Raw genomic sequence first — 27747 nt, forward strand, 5'->3', positions numbered from 1 at the left:
TTGTGTGTGTTGATTCTTACATTATTAGCCAAGAATGTTGTTGTGTTATAACATTCAGCCGGAAATAAATGTTGGATATCAGAGCGGTGGTAACTCACCACATATTCTGACCAGAAATACAACTTTCCCAATTTGGATTCTTTGTTCTTACAAGGCACTTATCCCAGAGGTTGCTCCAAGACACCGCCGGCAGAGAAGAGGCATTCGGATTGGAATTCTAGTCCGACTCAGGAGGCGTGCACACCATCCTCCGCTTCTGAATATATTATTTGCTAATGTTCAGTCCATGGACAAAGTAGACAAGCTCAGGGCGAGGATCTCCTTCCAGAGAGACATCAGAGACTGAAACATACTCTGTTTCACGGAATCATGGCTCTCTCCGGATATATTGTCCCCGTCCATACAGCCAGCTGGGTTCTCAGTACATTGCGCAGAGAGCAATAAAGAACTCTCCGGGAAGAAGAAAGGCAGAGGTGTATATTTCATGATGAACTACTCATGATGTGATTATGATAACGTACAAAAAAACTCAAGTCCTTTTCTTCACCCAACCTAGAATAACTCACAATCAAATGCCAACCATATTACATCGCATGAGAATTCTCTTCGGTTATAGTTAGAGCCTTGTATATTCCCCCTCAAGCCGATACCACGATGGCCCTCAAGGAACGACACTGAACTTTGTGCAAACTGAAAACCACATATCCTGAGGCCGCATTTATTGTAGCTGGTGATTTTAACAAAGCAAATTTGAGGAATATGCTACTGAACACATTGCCTGTAGTACTCTCGCTTCAAAAACTATTGACCATTGTTACTCTCCCTTCCGGGATGGCTACAAGGCCCTCCCCCACCCTCCCTTCGGCAAATCAGATCACGACATTCTGCTCCTCCCTTCCTATAGGCAGAAACTCAAACAGGAAGTACCCGTGCTAAGGTCTATTCAACGCTGGTCTGACCAATCGGAATCCATGCTTCAAGATTGTTTTGATCACACAGAATAGGATATTGTCCGGGTTGCATCTGAGAATAAAACTCACGTATACACAGACACCGTGATGGAGTTCATCACTGTATATCGGATGTTGTTCCCACTGTGACTATTAAAACCTACCCAAACCAAAAACCGTGGATAGATGTTAGCATTCGCGCAAAACTGAAAGCGCGAATCATGGCAAGGTGACTAGGAAAATACAAAAATACAAACAGTGCAGTATTGCCCTCCGTAAGGCAATCAAACAAGCAAAACTTCAGTACAGAGACAAAGTGGAGTTGCAATTCAACGGCTCAGACATTAGACGTATGTAGCAGGGACTCCAGACAATCACAGATTACAAAGGGAAAACCCGCCATGTCACGGACACCGACATCTTGCTCCCGGACAAGGTAAACATATCTTTGCCTGCTTTGAGGACAACACGTGCCACTGACGCAGACCGCAACCAGAAACTGTGGGCTCTCGTTCTCCGTGGCCGACGTGAGTAATACATTTTAGCGTGTTAAACCTCGCAAGGCTGCCGGCCCAGGCGGCATGCCTAGCCGCGTCCTCAGAGCATGCGCAGACCAGCTGGCTGGAGTGTTTACGGACATCTTCAATCTCTCCCTATCCCAGTCTGCTGTCCCCGCTTGCTTCAAGATGTCCACCATTGTTTCTGTACCCAAGAAAGCAAAAGGTATCTGAACTAAATGACTATCGCCCCGTAGCACTCACTTCTGTCATCATGAAGTGCTTTGAGAGGCTGGTTAAGGATCATATCACCTCCACCTTACCTAAAACCCTAGACCCACTTCAATTTCCATAATGCCCCAATAGATCCACACACAATGCAATTGCCATTGCACTGCAAACTGCCCTATCCCATCTGAACAAGAGGAATACCTATGCAAGAAGGTTGTTATTGACTACAGCTCTGCTTTCAACACCATAGTACCCTCCAAGCTCATCATAAAGCTCAGGGCCCTAGATCTAAACCACGCCCTGTGCAACTGGGTCCTGGACTTCCTGACAGGCCGCCCCCAGGTGGTAAAGGTAGGCAACAACACCTCCACTACGCTGATCCTCAACACAGGGGCCCCACAAGGGTGTGTGCTCAGCCTCCTTCTGTACTCCCTGTTCACCCATGACTGCGTGGCCATGCACGCCTACAATTCAATCATCAAGTGTGCAGACGATACAACAGTAGTAGGCCTGATTACCAACAATGACAAGACAGCCTAAAGGGAGGAGGTGAGGGCCCTGGTGGAGTGGTGCCAGGAAAATAACCTCTCCCTTAACATCAACAAAGCGAAGGAGTTGATCATGGACTTCAGGAGACAGCAGAGGAAGCATGCCCCATCCACATCAATGGGACAGCAGTGTAGAAGGTGGAAAGCTTCAAGTTTTTCTGCGTACATGTCACTGACAATCTGAAATAGTCCACCCACACAGACAGTGTGGTGAAAGAGGCACAACAGCCTCAGGAGGCTGAAGAAATTTGGCTTGGCCCCTAAGACCCTCACAAACTTTTACAGATGCACAATTGAGAGCATCCTGTCGGGCTGTATCACCGCCTGGTACGGCAAATGCACCGCCCGCAACCGCAGGGCTCTCCAGAGGGTGCATGCCTTGCAAATAGTCAGGGAAGCCATTTGACTAGATGTTCAGGAGTCTTATGGCTTGGGGGTAGGAGCTGTTTAGAAGCCTCTTGGACCAAGTCTTATTGCTCCGGTACCACTTGCCGTGCGGTAGCAGAGAGAACGGTCCAGGACTAGGGTGGCTGGAGTCATTGACAATTTTTAGGGCCTTCCTCCGACACCGCCTGGTATAGAGGTACTGGATGGCAGGAAGCTTCTCTGGGCCATTCGCACTACCCTCTGTAGCACCTTGCGGTCAGAGGCTGAGCAGTTGGGATACCAGGCAGTGATGCAACCAGTCAGGATGCTCTCAATGCTGCAGCTGTAGAACCTGAGGTTCTACACCATTGTCTTGATGACAGTGAGAGAAAGGTTTTTGTCCTGGCACCACTCAGCCAGGTCTCTGACCTCCTCCCTATAGGCTGTCTTGTCGGTGATCAGGCCTACCACTGTTGTGTCATTGGCAAATTTAATGATGGTGTTGTAGTCGTGCCTACCCGTGCAGTCATGAGTGAACAGGGAGTACAGGAGGGGACTGAGCACGCACCCCTGAGGGGCCCCTGTGTTGAGGATCAGCGTGGCGGATGTGTTGTTACCTACCCTTACCACCTTGGGGCGGCCCGTCAGGAAGTCCAGGATCCAGTTGCAGAGGGAGGTGTTTAGTCCCAGGGTCCTTAGCTTATTGATGAGCTTTCAGGGCACTATGGTGTTGAACGCTGAGCTGTAGTCAATGAACAGCATTCTCACATAGGTATTCCCTTTGTCCAGGTGGGAAAGGGCAGTGTGGAGTGCAATAGAGATTTCATCATCTGTGGATCTATTGTGGCGCTATGCAAATTGGAGTGTGTCTAGGGTTTCTGGGATGATGGTGTTGATGTGAGCCATGACCATCCTTTCAAAGCACTTCATGGCTATAGACGTGAGTGCTACGGGTTGGTAGTCATTTAGGCAGGTTGCCTTAGTGTTCTTCGTTCTTCGACTCACTAGCCGGCTACCAGCCAGTTACTCAACCGTGCACCTTAGAGGCTGCTGCCCTATGTACGTAGACATGATATCACTGGTCACTTTAATAATGAAACACTAGTCACTTTAATTATGTTTACATACTGTTTTACAAATTTCATATGTATATACTGTATTCTATTGTATTTTAGTCGATGCCACTTCGACATTGCTAGTCCTAATATTTATACATTTGTTAATTCCATTCTTTTACTTCTATATTTGTGTATCTGTGTCCGTGTCCCGCTGTCCATCTCCCGCTGTCTCTCAATTCAATTGAAGAGGCTTTATTGGCATGGGAAATATATGCTTACATTGCCAAAGCAAGTGAAATAGACAATAAACAAAAAGTGAACAGCATCCCCCCCTCTCCAGCACTCCTCCTCGCACACACACACACACACACACACACACACACACACACACACACACACACACACACACACACACACACACACACACACACACACACACACACACACACACACACGTCTCTCTCTGCCCAGCACCAGTCAACAGCAGGCAGGCAATATACCACTTCTATTATTACCAGCCTACAAAACAACATGCTACAGGAGGGAGTGGACCCAACACCACACACACACACACACACACACACACAACACACGCATTTAGACACTTACACACACAACACACAGCACATGCTAACACGCACTTAGACACTTACACACACACTAACCCACACAACACACACACGCTAACACGTACTTAGACACTTACACACACACACACAACACAACACACACTAACATGCACTTAGACACACACTAACACCCATGTTAAAAGAGGCCATGACACGTAGCATTACACACACTAAGTGACATCTACTCAAACGATAAATTTCACACACTGTCAAGCACCCATTCCCACCACCATCAAGCATCCATTCCCACCACCGTCAAGCATCCATTCCCACCACCGTCAAGCATCCATTCCCACCACCGTCAAGCACCCATTCCCACCACCGTCAAGCATCCATTCCCACCACCATCAAGCATCCATTCCCACCACCGTCAAGCACCCATTCCCACCACCGTCAAGCATCCATTCCCACCACCGTCAAGCACCCATTCCCACCACCGTCAAGCATCCATTCCCACCACCGTCAAGCATCCATTCCCACCACCGTCAAGCATCCATTCCACCACCGTCAAGCATCCATTCCCACCACCGTCAAGCATCCATTCCCACCACCATCAAGCATCCATTCCCACCACCGTCAAGCATCCATTCCCACCACCGTCAAGCATCCATTCCCACCACCATCAAGCATCCATTCCCACCACCGTCAAGCACCCATTCCCACCCCCGTCAAGCATCCATTCCCACCACCGTCAAGCATCCATTCCCACCACCGTCAAGCATCCATTCCCACCACCGTCAAGCATCCATTCCCACCACCGTCAAGCATCCATTCCCACCACCGTCAAGCATCCATTCCCACCACCGTCAAGCATCCATTCCCACCACCGTCAAGCATCCATTCCCACCACCATCAAGCATCCATTCCCACCACCGTCAAGCATCCATTCCACCACCGTCAAGCATCCATTCCCACCACCGTCAAGCACCCATTCCCACCACCGTCAAGCATCCATTCCCACCGCCATCAAACATCCATTCCCACCACCGTCAAGCACCCATTCCCACCACCGTCAAGCATCCATTCCCACCACCGTCAAGCATCCATTCCACCACCGTCAAGCATCCATTCCCACCACCGTCAAGCACCCATTCCCACCACCGTCAAGCATCCATTCCCACCACCGTCAAGCATCCATTCCACCACCGTCAAGCATCCATTCCCACCACCGTCAAGCATCCATTCCCACCACCATCAAGCATCCATTCCCACCACCGTCAAGCACCCATTCCACCAACGTCAAGCATCCATTCCCACCACCATCAAGCATCCATTCCCACCACCGCCAAGCACCCATTCCCACCACCGTCAAGCATCCATTCCCACCACCGTCAAGCATCCATTCCACCACCGTCAAGCATCCATTCCCACCACCGTCAAGCATCCATACCCACCACCATCAAGCATCCATTCCCACAACCGTCAAGCACCCATTCCCACCACCGTCAAGCATCCATTCCCACCACCGTCAAGCATCCATTCCCACCACCGTCAAGCATCCAGTCCCACCACCGTCAAGCATCCATTCCCACCACCGTCAAGCATCCATTCCCACCACCGGCTCAGTTGAAAACCTAAACCAGTTATATAAGGTTGGAACCGTAGGGGGTCGTTTAACAGAAAAGAACAAGAAGAGGCTATAATTGAGACGGCTGTTCTGGAAATAGACATAATTAGCAATACATTCTCTTACTGTTTTCCTTCTTTAGTAGTCTGGAGGGAGAGGTGCATGAACGTACACACACGCAGAGAATTTCCACTCATAAGTCATGTTATCTCAGGTATTCACAGGATAGAGTTAGGGTGCCAGCATGGGAGGGTTAAAATTAACAACAAAAAAAGCTGTGCATCAGTGGCGTGTTTTCATGGATGCCAAGGGAAGACAGGTATCCCCCCCAAAAAAATGACCAGGAAAAATATAAAAAATACAATTATTTAACTTTCGTCTCTCTGTGTTTTATCATTTTCCTTAAATTCGCAAGAGGCTAAATGTATCTCACAAAAGCAAGCGAAAGAGTGCCCCTCTGTCACTCTACTTGTACTCCATCTATCTGATGCAGTCTGGTCCAAACTAGAGGTCGACCGATTAATCGGAATGGCCAATTAATTAGGGCCGATTTCAAGTTTTCATAACAATCGGAAATCGGTATTTTTGGGCACTGATTTTCTTATACCTTTATTTTACTAGGCAAGTCAGTTAAGAACACATTCTTATTTTCAATGACGGCCTAGGAACGGTGGGTTAACTGCCTTGATCAGGGGCAGAACAACAGATTTTCACCTTGTCAGCTCGGGGATCCAATCTTGCAACCTTACAGTTGACTAGTCCAACGCTATAACCACCTGCCTCTCGTTGCACTCCACAAGGAGTGGAGTGCACTGTTACGCGAATGCAGTAAGCCAAGGTAAGTTGCTAGCTAGCATTAAACTTATCTTACAAAAAACAATCAATCAATCATAATCACTAGTTAACTACACATGGTTGATGATATTACTAGTTTATGTAGCGTGTACTGCATTGCATATAATCGATGCAACAAAAGCACATTTACGAAAAAAGCACAATCGTTGGACGACTGTACCTAACCATAAACACCAATGCCTTTCTTAAAATCAATACACAGAAGTATATATTTTTAAACATGCATATTTAGCTAAAAGAAATCCAGGTTAGCAGGCAATATTAACAAGGTGAAATTGTGTCACTTCTCTTACGTTCATTGCACGCAGAGTCAGGGTATATTCAACAGTTTGGGAAGCCTGGCTCATTGCGAACTAATTTGCCAGAATTTTACGTAATTATGACGTAACATTGAAGGTTGTGCAATATAACAAGAATATTTAGACTTACCCGTTAGATAAAATATAGAACGGTTCCGTATTTCACTGAAATAATAAAAGTATTGTTTTCGAAATGATAGTTTCCGGATTCGACCATATTAATGACCAAAGCCTCGTATTTCTGTGTGTTATTATGTTATAATTAAGTCTATGATTTGATAGAGCTGTCTGACTGAGCGGTGGTAGGCAGCAGCAGGCTCGTAAGCATTCATTCAAACAGCACTTTTGTGCGTTTTGCCAGCAGCTCTTCGCAAGCACAGCGCTGTTTATGACTTCAAGTCATAAATCGGTATCGGCTTTGTTTGGTCCTCCAATAATCGGTATCGGTATTGGCGTTGAAAAATCATAATCGGTCAATCTCTAGTCCGAACGAGTATGACATTGATACCGCCCGTAGCATTGAAGGCAAGGGAAGCCAGCGAGCATCTGGCCTCCCTTGATAAAAAAAATAATAAAAAAATGGGCCAATCAGCATTGAGCTAAACTGAGCGAGCTCAACTGTGAATGATCCTGACGCACCAAAAAATAAGTGTCAAGGGAAGCCAGCTTGGATTTGGAGTGACTCCTATCAAACTCATTGAGAACATACGTCATTGACAGAAAAACTTGAATTGTTGCATCTCGTTGTGTTGTTGTCGTCTGGTGGCTAGCCAGCTAGCCAAAATGGTCCCTTTCCTATATTAGACATGGATGGGGATAGGGATTTGGACTTGTGGTTTTACTTAATTCTCCATACTGGCCTATGATTATAACAGCGATTCTGATCCAACCATTAATTCTTACATTGTTCTGCCCCTGAACTGAGAGGATGGAAGTTTAATATATAGCTAGATGTAGAAGGTTAATGTTAACTAGCTAACGTCGCCCATGAATGGAAGTTAGACTAGAGAGCAAACATTTTAGCCATGTAGCCTAAGACAACAAATAAAAGCGTGTACTGTATGACAGAGTGATAGACTGTTTCGTCAACATGAAAGAGAGGAGGGTGGCATTGGCGTTTCTTTTCAAGTAGGGTGAGTCAACATGTTTTTCTACTTTCATGAACGCGCACACACACAGAAATCACAACCATGGACAGCCACATATTTACAGTGCCTTGCGAAAGTATTCGGCCCCCTTGAACTTTGCGACCTGTTGACACATTTCAGGCTTCAAACATAAAGATATAAAACTGTATTTTTTTGTGAAGAATCAACAACAAGTGGGACACAATCATGAAGTGGAACGACATTTATTGGATATTTCAAACTTTTTTAACAAATCAAAAACTGAAAAATTGGGCGAGCAAAATTATTCAGCCCCCTTAAGTTAATACTTTGTAGCGCCACCTTTTGCTGCGATTACAGCTGTAAGTCGCTTGAGGTATGTCTCTATCAGTTTTGCACATCGAGAGACTGAAATGTTTTCCCATTCCTCCTTGCAAAACAGCTCGAGCTCAGTGAGGTTGGATGGAGAGCATTTGTGAACAGCAGTTTTCAGTTCTTTCCACAGATTCTCGATTGGATTCAGGTCTGGACTTTGACTTGGCCATTCTAACACCTGGATATGTTTATTTTTGAACCATTCCATTGTAGATTTTGCTTTATGTTTTGGATCATTGTCTTGTTGGAAGACAAATCTCCGTCCCAGTCTCAGGTCTTTTGCAGACTCCATTCTTCCAGAATGGTCCTGTATTTGGCTCCATCAATCTTCCCATCAATTTTAACCATCTTCCCTGTCCCTGCTGAAGAAAAGCAGGCCCAAACCATGATGCTGCCACCACCATGTTTGACAGTGGGGATGGTGTGTTCAGCTGTGTTGCTTTTACGCCAAACATAACGTTTTGTATTGTTGCCAAAAAGTTCCATTTTGGTTTCATCTGACCAGAGCACCTTCTTCCACATGTTTGGTGTGTCTCCCAGGTGGCTTGTGGCAAACTTTAAACGCCACTTTTTATGGATATCTTTAAGAAATGTCTTTCTTCTTGCCACTCTTCCATAAAGGCCAGATTTGTGCAATATACGACTGATTGTTGTCCTATGGACAGAGTCTCCCACCTCAGCTGTAGATCTCTGCAGTTCATCCAGAGTGATCATGGGCCTCTTGGCTGCATCTCTGATCAGTCTTCTCCTTGTATGAGCTGAAAGTTTAGAGGGACGGCCAGGTCTTGGTAGATTTGCAGTGGTCTGATACTCCTTCCATTTCAATATTATCGCTTGCACAGTGCTCCTTGGGATGTTTAAAGCATGGGAAATCTTTTTGTATCCAAATCTGGCTTTAAAATTCTTCATAACAGTATCTCGGACCTGCCTGGTGTGTTCCTTGTTCTTCATGATGCTCTCTGCGCTTTTAACGGACCTCTGAGACTATCACAGTGCAGGTGCATTTATACGGAGACTTGATTACACACAGGTGGATTGTATTTATCATCATTAGTCATTTAGGTCAACATTGGATCATTCAGAGATCCTCACTGAACTTCTGGAGAGAGTTTGCTGCACTGAAAGTAAAGGGGCTGAATAATTTTGCACGCCCAATTTTTCAGTTTTTGATTTGTTAAAAAAGTTTGAAATATCCAATAAATGTCGTTCCACTTCATGATTGTGTCCCACTTGTTGTTGATTCTTCACAAAACAATACAGTTTTATATCTTTATGTTTGAAGCCTGAAATGTGGCAAAAGGTCGCAAAGTTCAAGGGGGCCGAATACTTTCGCAAGGCACTGTAACTTACGTTGATTGGACTAAATTGTTTTTTGGTATCTTTTAATTGTCGCTGTATTAAACTAAGCAGAGGTGATTTGATGATGTTGAAATGTTGAAGTTGAAATGGTGCTGGAATAGTGGAGGCAGCTCCTGTTTTCTTTGTGACTTGCTATAACTCTCTGTGGTTCTAAATCAATAGTTGTTTAGTGGTCTGAAAATATTAACTTGCTTGACCATGCTGTAGGTCAGATACAGTACATGCAGTGCAGTATGCTGTGTAGACTTCACTGGACAGAGGTTGCTATCTTATTTTGTGACACAACAAAGGTGTGGTTGAATTTATTCTGTGATCTGCCGTTAGGCCTTCAATATCACGGTCACAAGGCATATTAACTAACAGGTTATAGAGAAAACAACGCAATTATCACAACGCATAGATTGTAATATGGCTTTTTTGGGGGGGGACTTCCCCATAGATTGTAATATGGCTTTTTTGGGGGGGGGGACTTCCCCATTGATTGTACCCATGCACCACTACTCCAGTGCACCACACACACAGTCATGTGATGATGTGACATAATGCTGCTTTGAGGTCTGTGTGAATTTGCTAAGAGACACATCCAGCTGGATGCTCCACACACATTTGATAAGACATAGGATTCCCAGGAGCACCTTGGGCAGTGGCAGTAGCTGAGCACATAAGTCCATAACAACACTAGAACAACATGAAGAAGTCATCAAGACATAGTAAACACCTCTAGCCCACCTTTCAACACCAATCGGAAGTGCATACCTGTAGCCTAGAAGATCAAGAGAGTGGAAAGAGTGGATGGCCACTTCAACTTCATGTTGCCATGGTGATACAGAGATGAGCGGGGAGGGAGGGAGAGTGAGGGATGAGATGTGATCTGAGTGGCCTCCTCTACTCCTCTCGATAGTGAATCTGATTTCCCCTGACATTACACCCAGCAGGGCATCAGTCAAGCACCTATCTACACACAGAAACACACACAGCAGCTCCAGGAGGACCAAGGTTGCCTCCTCTTTCTGTAGATCACTACAATCTAACAGGTTTCAGAGACCCGAGAGAAGCAGACGGAGAAAGATATACACATCCTAAAAGACAATTAGAGAGATTCCCAGTGCAGGCAGATTGATTAGAGAGATTCCCAGTGCAGGCAGATTGATTAGAGAGATTCCCAGTTCAGGCAGATTGATTAGAGAGATTCCCAGTGCAGGCAGATTGATTAGAGAGATTCCCAGTGCCGGCAGATTGATTCCCCGTGCAGGCAGCTTGATTAGAGAGATTCCCAGTGCCGGCAGATTGATTCCCCGTGCAGGCAGATTGATTAGAGAGATTCCCAGTGCAGGCAGATTGATTAGAGAGATTCCCAGTGCAGGCAGATTGATTAGAGAGATTCCCAGTGCCGGCAGATTGATTCCTCGTGCAGGCAGATTGATTAGAGAGATTCCCAGTGCAGGCAGATTGATTAGAGAGATTCCCAGTGCAGGCAGATTGATTAGAGAGATTCCCAGTGCCGGCAGATTGATTAGAGAGATTCCCAGTGCATGCAGAATGATTAGCGAGATTCCCAGTGCAGGCAGATTGAAATAAAGATGGTATTCCACGTCCAGAGAACTATAGAGAACTATAGGTACAACCTCTCTTATCATCTTATCATCACCCAGTGCCTGGGTTTACCTCCACTCTACCCGCACCATATCATACCCCTGTCTGCGCATTATGCTCTGAATATATTCTACCATGCCAAGAAATCTGCTCCTTTTATTCTTTGTCCCCAACGCTCTAGGCGACCAGTTTTGATAGCCTTTAGCCGCACCCTTATACTACTCCTCCTCTGTTCCGCGGGTGATGTGGAGGTAAACCCCAAAATTCTGAGATTTCCATACCCAACTATAACATTTTCCGTCAATATAGAACTGCCAAAGGGGGAGGAGTTGCAGTCTACTGCAGAGATAGCCTGCAAAGTAATTTCATACTTTCCAGGTCCATACCCAAACAGTTCGAACTTCTAATTTTAAAAATTACTCTCTCCAGAAATAAGTCTCTCACTGTTGCCGCCTGCTACCGACCCCCCTCAGCTCCCAGCTGTGCCCTGGACACCATTTGTGAATTGATCGCCCCCCATCTAGCTTCAGAGTTTGTTCTGTTAGCTGACCTAAACTGGGATATGCTTAACACTCCGGCAGTCCTACAATCTAATCTAGATGCCCTCAATCTCACACAAATCATCAAGGAACCCACCAGGTACAACCCTAAATCTGTAAACAAGGGCACCCTCATAGATGTTATCCTGACCAACTGGCCCTCCAAATACACCTCCGCTGTCTTCAACCAGGATCTCAGCGATCACTGCCTCATTGCCTGTATCCGCTACTGGTCGCAGTCAGACGACCACCCCTCATCACTGTCAAACGCTCCCTAAAACACTTCTACGAGCAGGCCTTTCTAATTGACCTGGCCCGGGTATCCTGGAAGGATATTGACCTCATCCCGTCAGTTGAGGATGCCTGGTCATTCTTTAAAAGTAACTTCCTCACCATCTTAGATAAGCATGCTCCGTTCAAAAAATGCAGAACTAAGAACAGATATAGCCCTTGTTTCACTCCAGACCTGACTGCCCTCGACCAGCACAAAAACATCCCATCCTGTGGCGGACTGCAATAGCATCAAATTGTCCCCGCGATATGCAACTGTTCAGGGAAGTCATGAACCAATACACGCAGTCAGTCAGGAAAGCAAAGGCCAGCTTCTTCAAGCAGAAAAAGGAAAAGCCAGCAACCTTCCGGCTAGCCATGATTGGCTGAGATAATGAGTGGGCTGGACATGCCGAGAGATGAATTTGGATTGGTCTGCCATATAGCACGCTTCTGTCTATTTGACCTGGTCAGTATGTCTAGGTAATCCTGTCTACCACGCGTTAAAACAATGTATTGTGTATTAAAATTGCATAAGTGTTGCAATTGTCCACACCCAGAGTTTTGAAATCAGTGGAATTCGAGTATGATAGCTAAGGAGATGGAGAAAACACCTGTCTCTGGATTACATCTTCAAACTAAGGGCAACCATGGCATCCGACAGGAGACGCATCCATCCATTAATTATGTATACGGGTAAGATAGCTACATTTTCAGATATTACACATTTCTAATTTAAACAGAAATAGCCATTTGCTTGGCTAGCTATAGCCCAATGTTAGCTAGCTAACATTGAACATGGTTGGTTAGCTACCTGCAGATTCATGAAGGGTGGTAACATCATGAGTTGGGATTATGGTTCACTGTTTACCTAGCTAGCTAGCTACATGTCTTAACAAAAGACTCCACTATGCAAGTAACCATTTCGGGTGCACTCGTAAATTCAGTCTGGCCATCTACTCAGATTTCAGAGCACTCACGTCTGAGTGTGCCAGAGCTCTCAATAACTGATGAATTTACGAACGCCCAACAACTGTTGAATATGGCCGGTGTCAGTAAACGTCGGCAAAATAGTGTAATTCAATTGTTGCCAGCAACACAGTTACAGTCACCAACGCTCTGGATAAAATGGTTAGAGTGGGGTGTTCTCTCATTATGTGTCTGAAAGTAGCTAGCAAGCTAGCCAACGTGAGCCAGTTAGTTTGAGTGCTTGACTGCCGTTGTGAGGTCAGAACGTTCGGAACAACCCTACTCATTGGCCAGAGAGTCCGGTATGCGCTCTGAAAAGTCCGAGAGCGACATGTTTTGAATTTACGAACGGACAATCTGACAGCACAGTTGCAGTCAACAAAGCTCTGGATAACATAACAGCCTAACCAGTTCTGCTAGTGGGAGTAATGTTCAGTGAGCTGTTCTGTCATTTGTGTCTGGAAGTAGCTAGCAAGTTAGCAGTCAAGCACACAAGCTGTTGTTAGGACAGAACTCTCCGATCAACCCTTAAGGAGATGGGTGGGGCTAAGGCTTAATTAAGAGGGTGTGTACGATGCTGAATGGGTGTAGACAAAGAAGGGCTCTCCAATAGTAGTACCAAAATATTCTATGGCCATTTTCTCAAGTGAGTTTACAAGTTTATTAACTTTAAAAGCAAAATGACTTTCCCATTGTTCCTCAACTGTAGTGTATGATACACCCTTTTGTAGCCCTGAGTCTCTACTTTTATCCAATGTAAAAAACATCATTTCAAATTTTGCTACATAAGACCGAATTGAGCCGGTCGGTCACATATGGGTTGTATTAACAATGGTGTTTGTTCTTCATTGGTTTAACCTTTTATTGTGGCAACAGGTCACAAATATTGCTGCTGTGATGGCACACTATGGCATTTCACCCAGTAGATATGGGAGTTTATCAAAATTGGATTTGTTTTAGAATTATTTGTGGGTCTGTGTAATCTGAGGGAAATATGTCTCTCTAATGTGGTCATTCATTTGGCAGGAGGTTAGGAAGTGCAGCTTAATTTCCACCTCATTTTGTGGGCAGTGTGCACATAGCCTGTCTTCTCTTGAGAGCCAGGTCTGCCTACGGTGGCCTTTCTCAATAGCAAGGCTATGCTCACTGAGTCTGTACATAGCTTTTGTTCATTTTGGGTTCACATAATTCAGGTATTCTGCCACTGTGTACTCTCTGTTAAGGGCCAAAAAGCATTCCAGTTTGCTCTGTTTTTCGTTTTAAAAAAGATTATGTGTCAAGTAATCTCTCTCTCTAGAAAGGCAGTTAACCCATTGTTCCCCGGGCACCGATGACGTGAATGTCGATTAAGGCAGGCCCCCGCACCTCTCTGATTCAGAAGTGGTGGGTTAAATGCTGAAGACGCATTTCAATTGAATGCATTCAGTTGGCCTCTTTCTCTTTCGGTATCTATATTTTTCTCTCGCCCTTTTAGTTGGTCTCTTTGATAACGCTTACTAATAAATGTCAATCATAAGCCATTAGAAATACTTTTACACTCTTTACCATGTCTCACTGTGTGTGTGTGTGTGGGTGTGTGTGTGTGTGTGTGTGTGTGTGTGTGTGTGTGTGTGTGTGTGTGTGTGTGTGTGTGTGTGTGTGTGTGTGTGGTAAGAGTGAGAGAGAAATGACTGTGTGTGTGTGTGTGTGTGTGTGTGTGTGTGTGTGTGTGGTAAGAGTGAGAGAGAAATGACTGTGTGTGTGTGTGTGTGTGTGTGTGTGTGTGTGTGTGTGTGTGTGTGTGTGTGTGTGTGTGTGGTAAGAGTGAAAGAGTGAGAGAGAAATGACGTGCAGCGTTTCTGTCTTGTCCTGCCCCAACACACCTGATTGAAGATAAAGTGCAGTAGATCAGACAGTTAGATCAGGTGTGTTGTTGCTGGCCTCTGGGAATGAACGAACAAGAACCTATAAAGCTTGTTCTTCAAAAGCACAATAAATGGACCAGCCAAGTTGATCTGTATTCCTATTCCACACACTCTTCCAATGCATCCGTCTGGACCTTTCTGGCACATTCGACATTCAGCTCGAAAACGGCTACCGGATGACATGTTATGGTTACCGGAGCCTGGCGAGAGCTCGTAAATGGGACTGCCGTTTAGGTGTGACAAACCTTTGATCACATGTTTGTCATCAAACATTAACAAACCCCCGACTCAAACAACTGGAAAAAATAACATACAAAACCCACGTCCCTGTTTCAACAAGTCAACATTGTTACATTGTAACAAATATGTAACAGAATGCCAGTTGCAGATGATGTTACTGGAATGCAACGCAAACATACTGGCGTTTATCGATCCGCTACTTACGTATCTACTGATGAGATTCCGTAGTACGCTAAAATCCATCCTTTTGACAGCTACCCACCAGCTATTCTTTACTGTCCACTTTCCTTCCAGTTTCCTTGGATATTTACCGACGCTACCTAATGTTCATCTCTCTTCCAGTATACATCGTTCACAAGCACTGTCTCTCCATCTATATGAGCGTGAGAAAGCAGTGGTCTTTCAGTCGGCTGTTCTGATTTCCATGTCATCCTTTCATGTTTGCGCTTTGGACAGCCATGCAGCTGTTAAATGTGACTGTACTGCTATCCTTGATTCATAGTTTCCAGAATGTCCCTTTTCACAACGAATAAACGTTTGCAAAACGGATCATTGCAAGGACTTTTGAACAGCTTATTTACACCTCTTCCATTGGTTGTTTTTTCCAAGAGTGCGTTTATCTTCTTGTCCTTCTAGAAATCTCATTTCACATCAGTCTTTCCCCCCAGTCCTACTGCCTTTTCGATCTGGAGGGAGAAAATGCGAAAGGTGCATTGCTCCCAACGTCAGAATGCTATGCTGCGCCTGCGCATTGAAATTGTTCTCGCCATGCACAGCCTGGTAACATAGGCTAGACGTAACATAGTAAATGTATCTAGCTTCTCAAATTAGTATTATATGTTACGTTTGGTGTTTGTAACCTTCAAGCAAAAACGAAAGGAAGGTGGATGTTTGGGGGGATTCATCATTGACAACTTTACATAATTAGCAACTTTGCTACTACTTATTACTTTTTAATAAGTAGTAGCAGAATTTGATTTTAACTAACGTGTCCAGTAAAATTAAGGTTAAATAAAATAAAAACATTAAAAAGTTTATGAAATAAATGAAATACTGTAAGCTTGTTCACTCAGGTTCCCTATATGTAATATTAGGTTTTGGATGAAGATCTGATAAAATTCAGTATCAAAAATATGCAAAAGTAGAGAAAATTAGAAAGGGGGCAAACACTTTCTCATGGTGTATATAGTTTTACGTTTAAAGGTTTAATGTCGCCTGCACAAGTACAGTGTAATGACTTTTTTGAAACTCAAAACTCAACAATGAAATAATCAATAACAATGTAATACTAGAAAAAAAACACTAGAAATAAAAATAATATGAAGAACACAATAAGTAAGTAAGTACTACTGCAGTTGAAATCTGAAGTTTACATACACCTTAGCAAAATATATTTAAACTCAGTTTTTCATGTGAAATGTCAGAATAATAGTAGAGAGAATGATTTATTTCAGCTTTCATTTCTTTCATCACATTCCCAGTGGGTCAGAAGTTTACATTCACTCAATTAGTATTTGGTAGCATTGCCTTTAAATTGTTTAACTTGGGTCAAACGTTTCGGTTAGCCTTCCACAAGCTTCCCACAATAAGTTGGGTGAATTTCGGGCCATTCGTCCTGACAGAGCTGGTGTAACTGAGACAGGTTTGTAGGCCTCCTTGCTCGCACACGCTTTTTCAGTTCTGCCCACAGATTTTCCATAGGGTTGAGGTCAGGGCTTTGTGATGGCCACTCCAATACCTTGACTTTGTTGTCCTTAAGCCATTTTGCCACAACTTTGGAAGAATGCTTGGTGTCATTGTCCACTTGGAAGACCCATTTGCGACCAAGCTTTAACTTAACCGCCAAGACTGATATCTTGAGATGTTTCTTCAATATATCCACATAATGTTCCTACCACTTGATGCCATCTATTTTGTGAAGTGCACCAGACCCTCCAGCAGCAAAGAACGCCCACAACATGATGTTGCCACCCCCGTGCTTCATAGTTGGGATGGTGTTCTTCGGCTTGCAAGCATGCCCCTTTTTCCTCCAAACATAACGATGGTCATTATGGCCAAACAGTTGGCCATTTTTGTTTCATCAGACCAGAGGACATTTCTCCAAAAAGTTAGATCTGTCTCCATGTGCAGTTGCAACCCGCAGTCTGGCGAGAGAGAGAGAGAGAGAGAGAGAGAGAGAGAGAGAGAGAGAGAGAGAGAGAGAGAGAGAGAGAGAGAGAGAGAGAGAGAGAGAGAGAGAGAGAGAGAGAGAGAGAGAGAGAGAGAGAGAGAGAGAGAGAGAGAGAGAGAGATAGATAGATAGATAGATAGATAGATAGATAGATAGATAGATAGATAGATAGATAGATAGATAGATAGATAGCTCACAGTAGCAGAGTAAAACAAGCATGGCTCTATACAAAAGCCAAAGTGTAAGATAGATAGCTCACAGTAACAGAGTAAAACAAGCATGGCTCTATACAAAAGCCAAAGTCTAAAATAAGTCTAGTCTAGTGTACAGCCTGAGTCCTGACATAACATTTTGACTTCGAGGATTGCTCAGAGGGTTAACAAGAGCTCATCTCTTCCATTAGGCCCACGACTATGTATTTGTTGAGCTGAGCATATAGACAGTTTAAAAAGCCTCTTCTCCCATCAGAGAAAGGTTCACTGGCAGCAGAATACCAGGGTGTGTCTGACTGTCTGCCCAGACATTTCATTTGTGGAGTTATGTCTTTCAATTAGCATCAACGCTGTTAATAATGCATAAGGGATCCAGCACTTACAGCGGTAATGTGCTGTGCTGGCTGTCGCTGTTTACATCTCCCTCATCCCCTGGGTTATGAATGTTTAATGATGAATAGACTATTACACTTCCCTTTTTGTAGCCATACATCACATAGGTGTGTTGTGGTTTTGAAATGTATTGTCGCCATTGTTTTGTGTTGCTTGTAAAACTGAGGACAGGTCACCATTCATTCATTCGTTAATTAATTAATTTATCCATCCATCCATCCATCCATTATGCATCCTCCATCCATCAACCATTCATATGAAGTGCTATTGTAGGTGCCGATCATTCTATGAATTCAGCTATCTTAATCCCTTTAATAATGTAATCTTCCAGCCCCATAGCACCAATATTAACTAAAGCTAAAACCACTTCAGATAGGATGCTATCTGTGTTCTAGGATTGACTGCAAGGTGGCCAAATAAAATGGAATTATTGGGCCTCGTGTGGTCCAATGAGCAGCAAGGAGTGGTGTTTGTTCTGTTGGTTGTTGCCGTGGTTATCTCATAGATGACTGCACATGGTGGCTCCAGCTGACTGTGGGAAATGGGTCGGCGCTAATGCTCCTTCGCCCGCTAGCTGTCTAATTGTGGGGGCACCGCCGTAGCGCACAAGAGACTAGCAGGAAATAGGCCACAGGGTAACAGGAAATAGGCCACAGGGTAACAGGAAATAGGCCACAGGGTAACAGGAAATAGGCCACAGGGTAACCAACATCACAATAAGTAGTTAGAGGTGGGTCATTCAGGGTGGGTTACGCTGGCCTGCTTCACTCTTTCATTTCAGATTGTGTCTGGAGATGTTGCTGTTTACCTACCCATGACTGAATCTATCTGAGAGAGGTCACATGGAGGCAACTTTAGAGCTAGAAGTTGTCTTTATCACAGATCAAGCATCAGATTACCCTACCCTGACCTTAATCTAGGGAAACTGAAAAAAATCTGACTGTGTCAGTGTTTCACTTATTCCTAATATGTAGTAGGCCATTAGGCCAACCATACATTGTTTAGGTTTCCAGTGTATTTAGAGAGTAGTGACAGGAGCAGGTCTATTTCCACCGCCCCAGATAGCATTACCATATCTGAATGAGGATGACTACATATGTAGGATCTTAATTTTAGACCGTTTGCTACAGCAGGAAAATAGTCATGCTTCAACAGGACATTTTTATTCTTAGATTTTTTTTGTAGGGGTTGATACTTTTGGGGGGAAATTACAAACTTTAGAAGCCTTTTTAAATCTTGAATACACTACATGTTTGCATTTCCTGCTATGCGGGAAAATTCTCAGCAACAAAAGTGATCAAATTAAGACCCTACACCTGTAATAGAAACTGTGGACAATGGCCTTGGTAAAATCCTTGACATCAGAGGGTGTGTTACAAGACTGTTAGGCCAGAAGGGTTGAGTCCAGGGTAACACACAGTTCAGGCAATGACTTTCTGTGTTTGCCCAAGTCAGAGAGGAAGAGGCGAAGCGAGAGGTTCCGCCAAAATCTGTCCAAAATAAACCCAATGCGACTCCCACTGTTAGGGTGGAAACATGAGCATCTCGTCATTATATACAGATCTCTGTCCAAGTTCACTTCACATTAGGAAACTTTCAGGATGAAATATTAGTATGTGCTGTCATCTAGTGGTATGTTGTTGAACATGCACACTTCAGATTTTCTAATCCACTGCTTCATGTTGTGAATCCACAAGGGTTGAATTGAAAGTCAGTGACCCTTCATGTTAACCTTTATTGTTGTGAATTTTGCTCTGGAGGCAGAATTGATTATTTCCTTTGTTGCAACCAGTTCTCACAGTCTCACGTCAGAATTAGACATTCACACGTTTCTCAAACATCAAATATCAAAGTTGTTCCAAACGCCAAATTTTGAAGGATTTAGGCATTAACGCTGAATTTCTAAGGATACGGTTAAGTTTAGAAGTTTAGTTCTGAGTGAGTGAGTGAGTGAGTGAGTGAGTGAGTGAGTGAGTGAGTGAGCGAGCGAGTGAGTGACCGAGTGAGTGAGTGAGCGAGCGTGTGTGTGTGTCACTATGGGTACGAACATTGATGAGATTTTGATTGAGCGAGTGACTTTGTGAATGTTGGTTTTAGGTATGTTTCAGAAACCTGGTGAGGCTGAGTGACTTTGTGACTGTTGGTTTTAGGTATGTTTCAGAAACCTGGTGAGGCTGAGTGACTTTGTGACTGTTGGTTTTAGGTATGTTTGAGAAACCTAGTGAGGCTGAGGGACTTTGTGACTGTTGGTTTTAGATATGTTTGAGAAACCTAGTGAGGCTGTGAGGGACTGTGTGTGTAAGTGAACATGGAAGGACCATGTAGCATGGGTAATGATAATAGGTGTGTGTCTGTGACGTTGGCAGTGGTGCTGGGCACCCCGTCCCGCTCCTCTCCAAGCCCAGATTGGGTGCCAGGAGAGGGACTTAAAGCTGCGTCTGAAGACGGGAGCTGTGGAGATCCCAGGGAGAGAATGCCTGGCACCGCTAAATAGGATTTGGGATGGAGCTGAGCGATGAAGCGAGAGGGAGAGGGGACTCTGCCAAGTACTCTCTACGGCTTTGGTGCCCCAATCACCCCTCCAACACACACATGAACGCATACACACACACACACACACACACACACACACACACACACACACACGCACACACACACTCACCCACACACACACATGTGGTAGCAAAATGAGAATGACACTGTGACATAGGCAGACAGAGTGACTGAACACGTGTTCATCACATAAATCAGCTTATACAACATGCTAATCCTGCCATGTCTACACCAGGTGGTGTGTGTGTGAGTGTGTGTGTGTGTGTGCTTGAGTGTTTGTGTGTGTCAGCGTCACATACGGCTAGTTAACTAGACAGTTTCAAACATAAAGATAGGAGCCAATGGCTAAGACAGACAGCGAGAGAGAGAGAAAGTGAGAGAACATGAGAAAGAGAGAGAAAGAAAGAGAGAAATAGAGAAAATTAGAGAGAAAGAGAGTGAGAGAGAGAGAGAGACGAGAGAGAGAGAGAAGAGAGAGAGAGAGAGAGAAAGAGAGAAAGAGATTGCCAGGGTTGCAATCTGAGCCCTGCACTCTTCAATATTTAGATCAACTAATTGGCCACTCTTCTAGAAAAATCATCAGACCCTGGTGTTAGTCTCCACAATTCAGAGGTTAAATGGTTGCTCTTCGCAGATGACCTGTGCCTGCTGTCACTCACAGTACATGGCCTACAGCAGAGCCTGGACCTACTTGAGCAGTACTGCCAGACCTGGGCCCTGGCAGTAAACCCCAAAAACACTAAAATAATGATTTTCCAGAGAAGATCCAGATCTCAGGGAATTAGAACAAAGTTCTCAATTGGATCAACATATATAGAGTACTGCATGCACTACAATTACTTAGGTTTAAAATAAGCTCAACTGGACATCTTAATGAGGAAGTGAATGAACTAAGAGAGAAACCCTGCATGCAAAGTTCTGTAAGATTCACCTACATGTCCAGAGGAAAACTACAAACAATGCACACAGAAATAATTAAGCCAATATCCACTAATAATAAAAACTCATAAAAAAGAGCAATTAAGTTTTGGAAACATCTAAAATACAGTGACCCCAGTGATCTCATATCATTAACAAGCCCTACAATAACAAGAGCTGAGTAAAGAAAAGAGTCACCTCATCCAGCTGATCCTGGAGCTGAGTTCACAAATCTGTTCTACTAACACACTGAAGGCTCAGGACCAGAACATCCAATCAATCATAATAAACCAAATTACAACACAGTCAAAACAAAACTACATTGCTTATTGGGAAACAAGCACAAAGCAAAATGCAGTGCTATCTGGCCCTAAATCGACAGTACACCGTGGCAAAGTATTTGATCAAGGGTTACTGATCAAAACCCTCAAAAAACATTGACAAAGTACAGGCTCAGTGAACACAGCCTTGCCATTAAGAAGGGTAGACACAGGAAACCCTGGTTCCCTCCCTGTAGAGGAAAGGCAGTGCAACCACTGCACCACAGCAGAACCCGAGACAGAACTGCATTTCCTGGAGAAAATAAATAAATATATAAAACAATCAGAGAGTGTTGTCGTGACGTGACTATCATTTATGTGATGAGATGCTATTTTATCAAATCAATTAACTATGTTTAATTATTACGTTATTAAATTAATAATGTAACAATTAACTCATTAGCAATCTTGGGGCACCACCGAAAAAGTTTGTTTAATGAGTTACCATTTCCCAAACTAACTCAAGAATATCAGAATATATTGTTATCATATTAGTCATCCATTAATTATTATTACATCATATCAGTCTCATTCTGAACGTCGTTGACTTCAAATCTGCACAAACCCTAGTCTAAAGGATGATTCAGCGATACACAAATTGGCTTAATTATTTATTTACTAACTAACTAAATAACCACACAGAATTACATAAACACACACACAGGAGAGATTATACATTGATTACTAACATAATGCAATGAAAGTCCCTAGTGGACTAACCCGATATGACGGCTAGTTACACAGGAGTTCAACTATCATACATACAGTTGAATAATATGCTCATCGTAAATATGGATATTTAGCACCCTAACAACCGCTCATTCGGATTTAGAACTGCAATGTACGTATTTACGCTTGTATGTCTTTGTCGTCTCTCTCTGTTGAAATAGCCTGATCCGTCTTTGACGAATAGTTTGACAGAAAGTCTCTGTGTAAGTCTCTGGTTGTCCACCAGAGTTCACCATGTCCTTAGTAGTTAGTAATAGTAGTAGCTTTCTTTGTTCTGGAAGTCTTCGTTAGATTGGATACTCCAGACATTCCAATGGTCGTTTGATAAGATCTTCCTGGTGTCTTTGGTCAAAGTTCTAGACTACTTTACATACAGACCTGCAGGCAGTGCATGTCTTAGTCTTCTTCACTCGTCGAGTTTCAGAGGGTCTTGTAGTTTTAGACCATTTGTCACATATTCAGCTCGCGCTGCAGGTATAGTGGTCTAGTAGTTTTAAACCATTTTACACGCCAGTAGCAACCCTGCAATGTACTGGTCTGTATTTAAATTGCAACCATTTCAAAGACTAGCCACCGCTCCACGTTTTCTGGTCGAATGTACATTTCGTTAGGAGTTATTTTATGCCCTCGCTTTGGAGGGTGGTTCCATCACGTTGCCACAATGTCTCTGCTCACGTGGGTGTGGTTACTGCCTTGGCAAAAGTTTACATTAAAACAATTATCTAATTTAGAAGGCTAAAACATAATCTCATCTTCTCACAAATAGTTTCATGTTTAATCATATAAGTTTTACAACATTTAGATTTATACCTTCGTACACTTTCAGAGATACAGTTATTTAGTTATACCGTCCTTAATGATATCACAAAACAACACTGATTTGACATGATTATTGTTTGGAGCCCCACCAATCAGTTCCCACATTCTTTATGAAGAAACATTGCTTCTTTATCCACTTTTGAATGTTGGAGTTTTGGTGGCAGATTCTCTCTCTACACACAAACTATTTTTGATTTCTCCGTACTGATGTGCACGAGAGAGAAAGTTTACGGCTGGTCATTAAAGTCCTAGAACCGGCCCCACTTCACCCCTTCCTCTCTGGTCTTTGATCCTCACCCAGCAGGGAAAGTCATGACAGTGTCATTTCCTCAAATGTTAAACCCTTGTTCAAGGTTTCAAAACATATCTGATAAGGATAGGCTCCCTGTCTCGTTGGGGGAGGATGCAGAGAGCTGCGGGTTGGCAACGCACTACATGTCTGCCATAAGATGAGGGACAGTGTCTGACAGACCAACAAACCTGCACATGCCGTCTATGAGTATTGTTGTTGTTATTGTTCAATGTATGGTTATTTTTTGTTGTTACTGTTGTCCCTTTGACAATATGGATTATTATTATTTAAATTATGTTAATATTGCAAATCTCAAAGTAAACTTTGGCAATATGTACATTGTTACAGTGTCATGCCAAGAAAGCAAATTGAATTGAATTGAAAGAGAGAGAGAGAAAGAAAGCGAGAGAGCCCCAGCCCCTCACACAGGAGCAACCGAGCAACGGTTGAGCCCCCTCCCAGACCAGTGAGACACCCACCCGAAGGACCTGCATCGAGATAACCCACGCCAAGAGGACCTACACCCAGACCACAGTTTCACCAGCCACACCCCAACCAGCTGAGACCCCCCCCCCCAAACAAACACTGGCCACACCCTATATAGGCCCCCCAGATCAGACCTATGCCCCTTCTGTCCCCCATGCCCCCCGCCCCGCAGCAAAGACCCCAACATGAGAGCCGCACATATGCCCAGGCCATAAGCAGAGCAACAGGCCCAACCCCCACTAATACACCCGCCAAGCCCCATCCTGCAACCTAAGAGGTACAGTGGGGCAAAAAAGTATTTAGTCAGCCACCAATTTTGCAAGTTCTCCCACTTAAAAAGATGAGAGAGGCCTGTAAATTTCATCATAGGTACACTTCAACTATGACAGACAAAATGAGAAAAAATCCAGAAAATCACATTGTAGGATTTTTAATGAATTTACAGTGCCTTGCGAAAGTATTCGGCCCCCTTGAACTTTGCGACCTTTTGCCACATTTCAGGCTTCAAACATAAAGATATAAAGTCTGCAAAAGACCTGAGACTGGGACGGAGATTTGTCTTCCAACAAGACAATGATCCAAAACATAAAGCAAAATCTACAATGGAATGGTTCAAAAATAAACATATCCAGGTGTTAGAATGGCCAAGTCAAAGTCCAGACCTGAATCCAATCGAGAATCTGTGGAAAGAACTGAAAACTGCTGTTCACAAATGCTCTCCATCCAACCTCACAAATCTCCGTCCCAGTCTCAGGTCTTTTGCAGACTCCATCAGGTTTTCTTCCAGAATGGTCCTGTATTTGGCTCCATCCATCTTCCCATCAATTTTAACCATCTTCCCTGTCCCTGCTGAAGAAAAGCAGGCCCAAACCATGATGCTGCCACCACCATGTTTGACAGTGGGGATGGTGTGTTCAGCTGTGTTGCTTTTACGCCAAACATAACGTTTTGCATTGTTGTCAAAAAGTTCAATTTTGGTTTCATCTGACCAGAGCACCTTCTTCCACATATTTGGTGTGTCTCCCAGGTGGCTTGTGGCAAACTTTAAACGACACTTTTTATGGATATCTTTAAGAAATGGCTTTCTTCTTGCCACTCTTCCATAAAGGCCAGATTTGTGCAATATACGACTGATTGTTGCCCTATGGACAGAGTCTCCCACCTCAGCTGTAGATCTCTGCAGTTCATCCAGAGTGATCATGGGCCTCTTGGCTGCATCTCTGATCAGTCTTCTCCTTGTATGAGCTGAAAGTTTAGAGGGACGGCCAGGTCTTGGTAGATTTGCAGTGGTCTGATACTCCTTCCATTTCAATATTATCGCTTGCACAGTGCTCCTTGGGATGTTTCAAGCTTGGGAAATCTTTTTGTATCCAAATCCGGCTTTAAACTTCTTCACAACAGTATCTCGGACCTGCCTGGTGTTTTCCTTGTTCTTCATGATGCTCTCTGCGCTTTTAACAGACCTCTGAGACTATCACAGTGCAGGTGCATTTATACAGAGACTTGATTACACACAGGTGGATTGTATTTATCATCATTAGTCATTTAGGTCAACATTGGATCATTCAGAGATCCTCACTGAACTTCTGGAGAGAGTTTGCTGCACTGAAAGTAAAGGGGCTGAATAATTTTGCACGCCCAATTTTTCAGTTTTTGATTTGTTAAAAAAGTTTGAAATATCCAATAAATGTCGTTCCACTTCATGATTGTCGTTCCACTTCATGATGATTGAAGTTCAAGGGAGCCGAATACTTTCGCAAGGCATTGTACCACATTCATCTGTACAAAAAATACTACGCAAGTATAAACACCATGGGACCACGCAGCCGTCATAACGCTCAGGAAGGAGACGATTTCTGTCTCCTAGAGATGAACGTACTTTGGTGCGAAAAGTGCATATCAATCCCAGAACAACAGCAAAGGACCTTGTGAAGATGCTGGAGGAAACAGGTACAAAGTATCTATATCTACAGTATAACAAGTCCTATATTGACATAACCTGATAGGCTGCTCAGCAAGGAAGAAGCCACTGCTCCAAAACTGCCATAAAAAAGCCAGACTACGGTTTGCAACTGCACATGGGGACAAAGATCGTACTTCTTGGAGAAATGTCCTCTGGTCTGATGAAACAAAAATAGAACTGTTTAGACATGATGACCATCGTTATGTTTGGAGGAAAAAGGGGGAGGCTTGCAAGCCAAAGAACAACATCCCAACCGTGAAGCACTGGGGTGGCAGCATCATGTTGTGGGCGTGCTTTGCTGCAGGAGGGACTGGTGCACTTCACAAAATAGATGGCATCATGAGGTAGGAACATTATGTGGATATATTGAAGCAACATCTCAAGACATCAAGTTAAAGCTTGGTGGCAAATGGGTCTTCCAAGTGGACAATGACCCCAAGTATACTTCCAAAGTTGTGGCAAAATGGCTTAAGGACAACAAAGTCATGGTACTGGAGTGGCCATGACAAAGCCCTGACCTCAATCCTACAGAACATTTGTGGGCAGAACGGAAAAGCGTGTGCGATCAAGGAGGCCTACAAACCTGACTCAGTTACACCAGCTCTGTCAGGAGGAATGGGCCAAAATTCACCCAACTTATTTTGGGAAGTACAGAGAAGTGAACTTATCCAATCTTTTTGGCTCTATAACAGTGAACAATCAACAAAAACACATACATGATAAATTACAAATCTTAGAATCAGCTATTAAAGACTACCAGAACCCACTGGATTCTCCCATTACATTGAATGAACTACAGGACAAAATACAGAGACAGAAAGAGAGAAAAAATGAGAGCGAGAGAGAGAGAGCGAGAAAGATAGAAAGAAAGAAAGAGAGTGCAAAAGAGAGAGATAAAGAGAGAGTGAAAGAGAGAGAGAGAAAGAGAGAGCGAGAAAGAGAGTGAAATAGAGAAAACGAAAGAAAGAGAGAGAGAGAGAATGAGAGAGAGAGAGAGAGAGAGAGAGAGAGAGAGAGAGAGAGAGAGAGACAGAGAGGGAGAGAGAAAGAGAGAGAGAGAGATTGCAAATGACTGTCCGCTAGTGTTACTCACATGTCAATTGAGGTGATTGATTCCGGTGATTGATTTACAGCAACTACCCTGTATCAGGCTCACACACCCGCACACCCGCACACCCGTACACACACCGGCACACACACATGCACGCACGCACGCACACACACACACACACACACACACACACACACAAACACACACACACACACACACACACACACAGGGGAAGGGGTGAATAAATCTGTCTTGGAAATGGAGGGGATAAATGAGAGAGGGGGGGATGAGATGTGGAGATGGGAGTCTTATAACAAGTGAGGGCTCTCTTCCCCTCAGCAGGTGTTTGGCTTTGAAGCATTTCTGTTTCTTCTCACATCTGTCTCAATCTGAGTGTACAGAGTGCTGATCTGAAAGCAGCTATTCATCTTCCTCAGAGGAACGAAGCCGTGTACAGATCAATCTAGGAGAGAAGCAGAGAGTATG

At 43.9% G+C, this 27747-nt stretch overlaps 1 protein-coding gene across 7 annotated transcripts in view; it reads right to left on the bottom strand.

The window, feature by feature from the left end:
- The window catches only part of LOC110504660 (phospholipid-transporting ATPase IH), a 92904-nt gene extending 76790 nt beyond the window's left edge, over positions 1-16114 (bottom strand). For 6 of the 7 annotated variants that reach the window (XR_016494844.1, XR_016494843.1, XM_036975088.2 and 3 more), the window contains exon 1: positions 15560-16101. Coding sequence is in view for 5 of the 7 variants with exons in the window: in XM_036975088.2 (XP_036830983.2) it covers positions 15560-15598 (39 nt within the window). In the remaining 2 variants the exon portion in view is untranslated. Of the gene's footprint in view, positions 1-15559 lie in introns of all 7 variants that reach the window. The other variant, XM_090230320.1, reaches the window with a different exon arrangement.
- Between the last annotated feature and the right edge of the window lie 11633 nt (positions 16115-27747).

Source organism: Oncorhynchus mykiss, chromosome 3, assembly GCF_057628025.1.
Source record: "Oncorhynchus mykiss isolate SJ-2025 chromosome 3, ASM5762802v1, whole genome shotgun sequence".
NCBI lineage: Eukaryota > Metazoa > Chordata > Actinopteri > Salmoniformes > Salmonidae > Oncorhynchus > Oncorhynchus mykiss.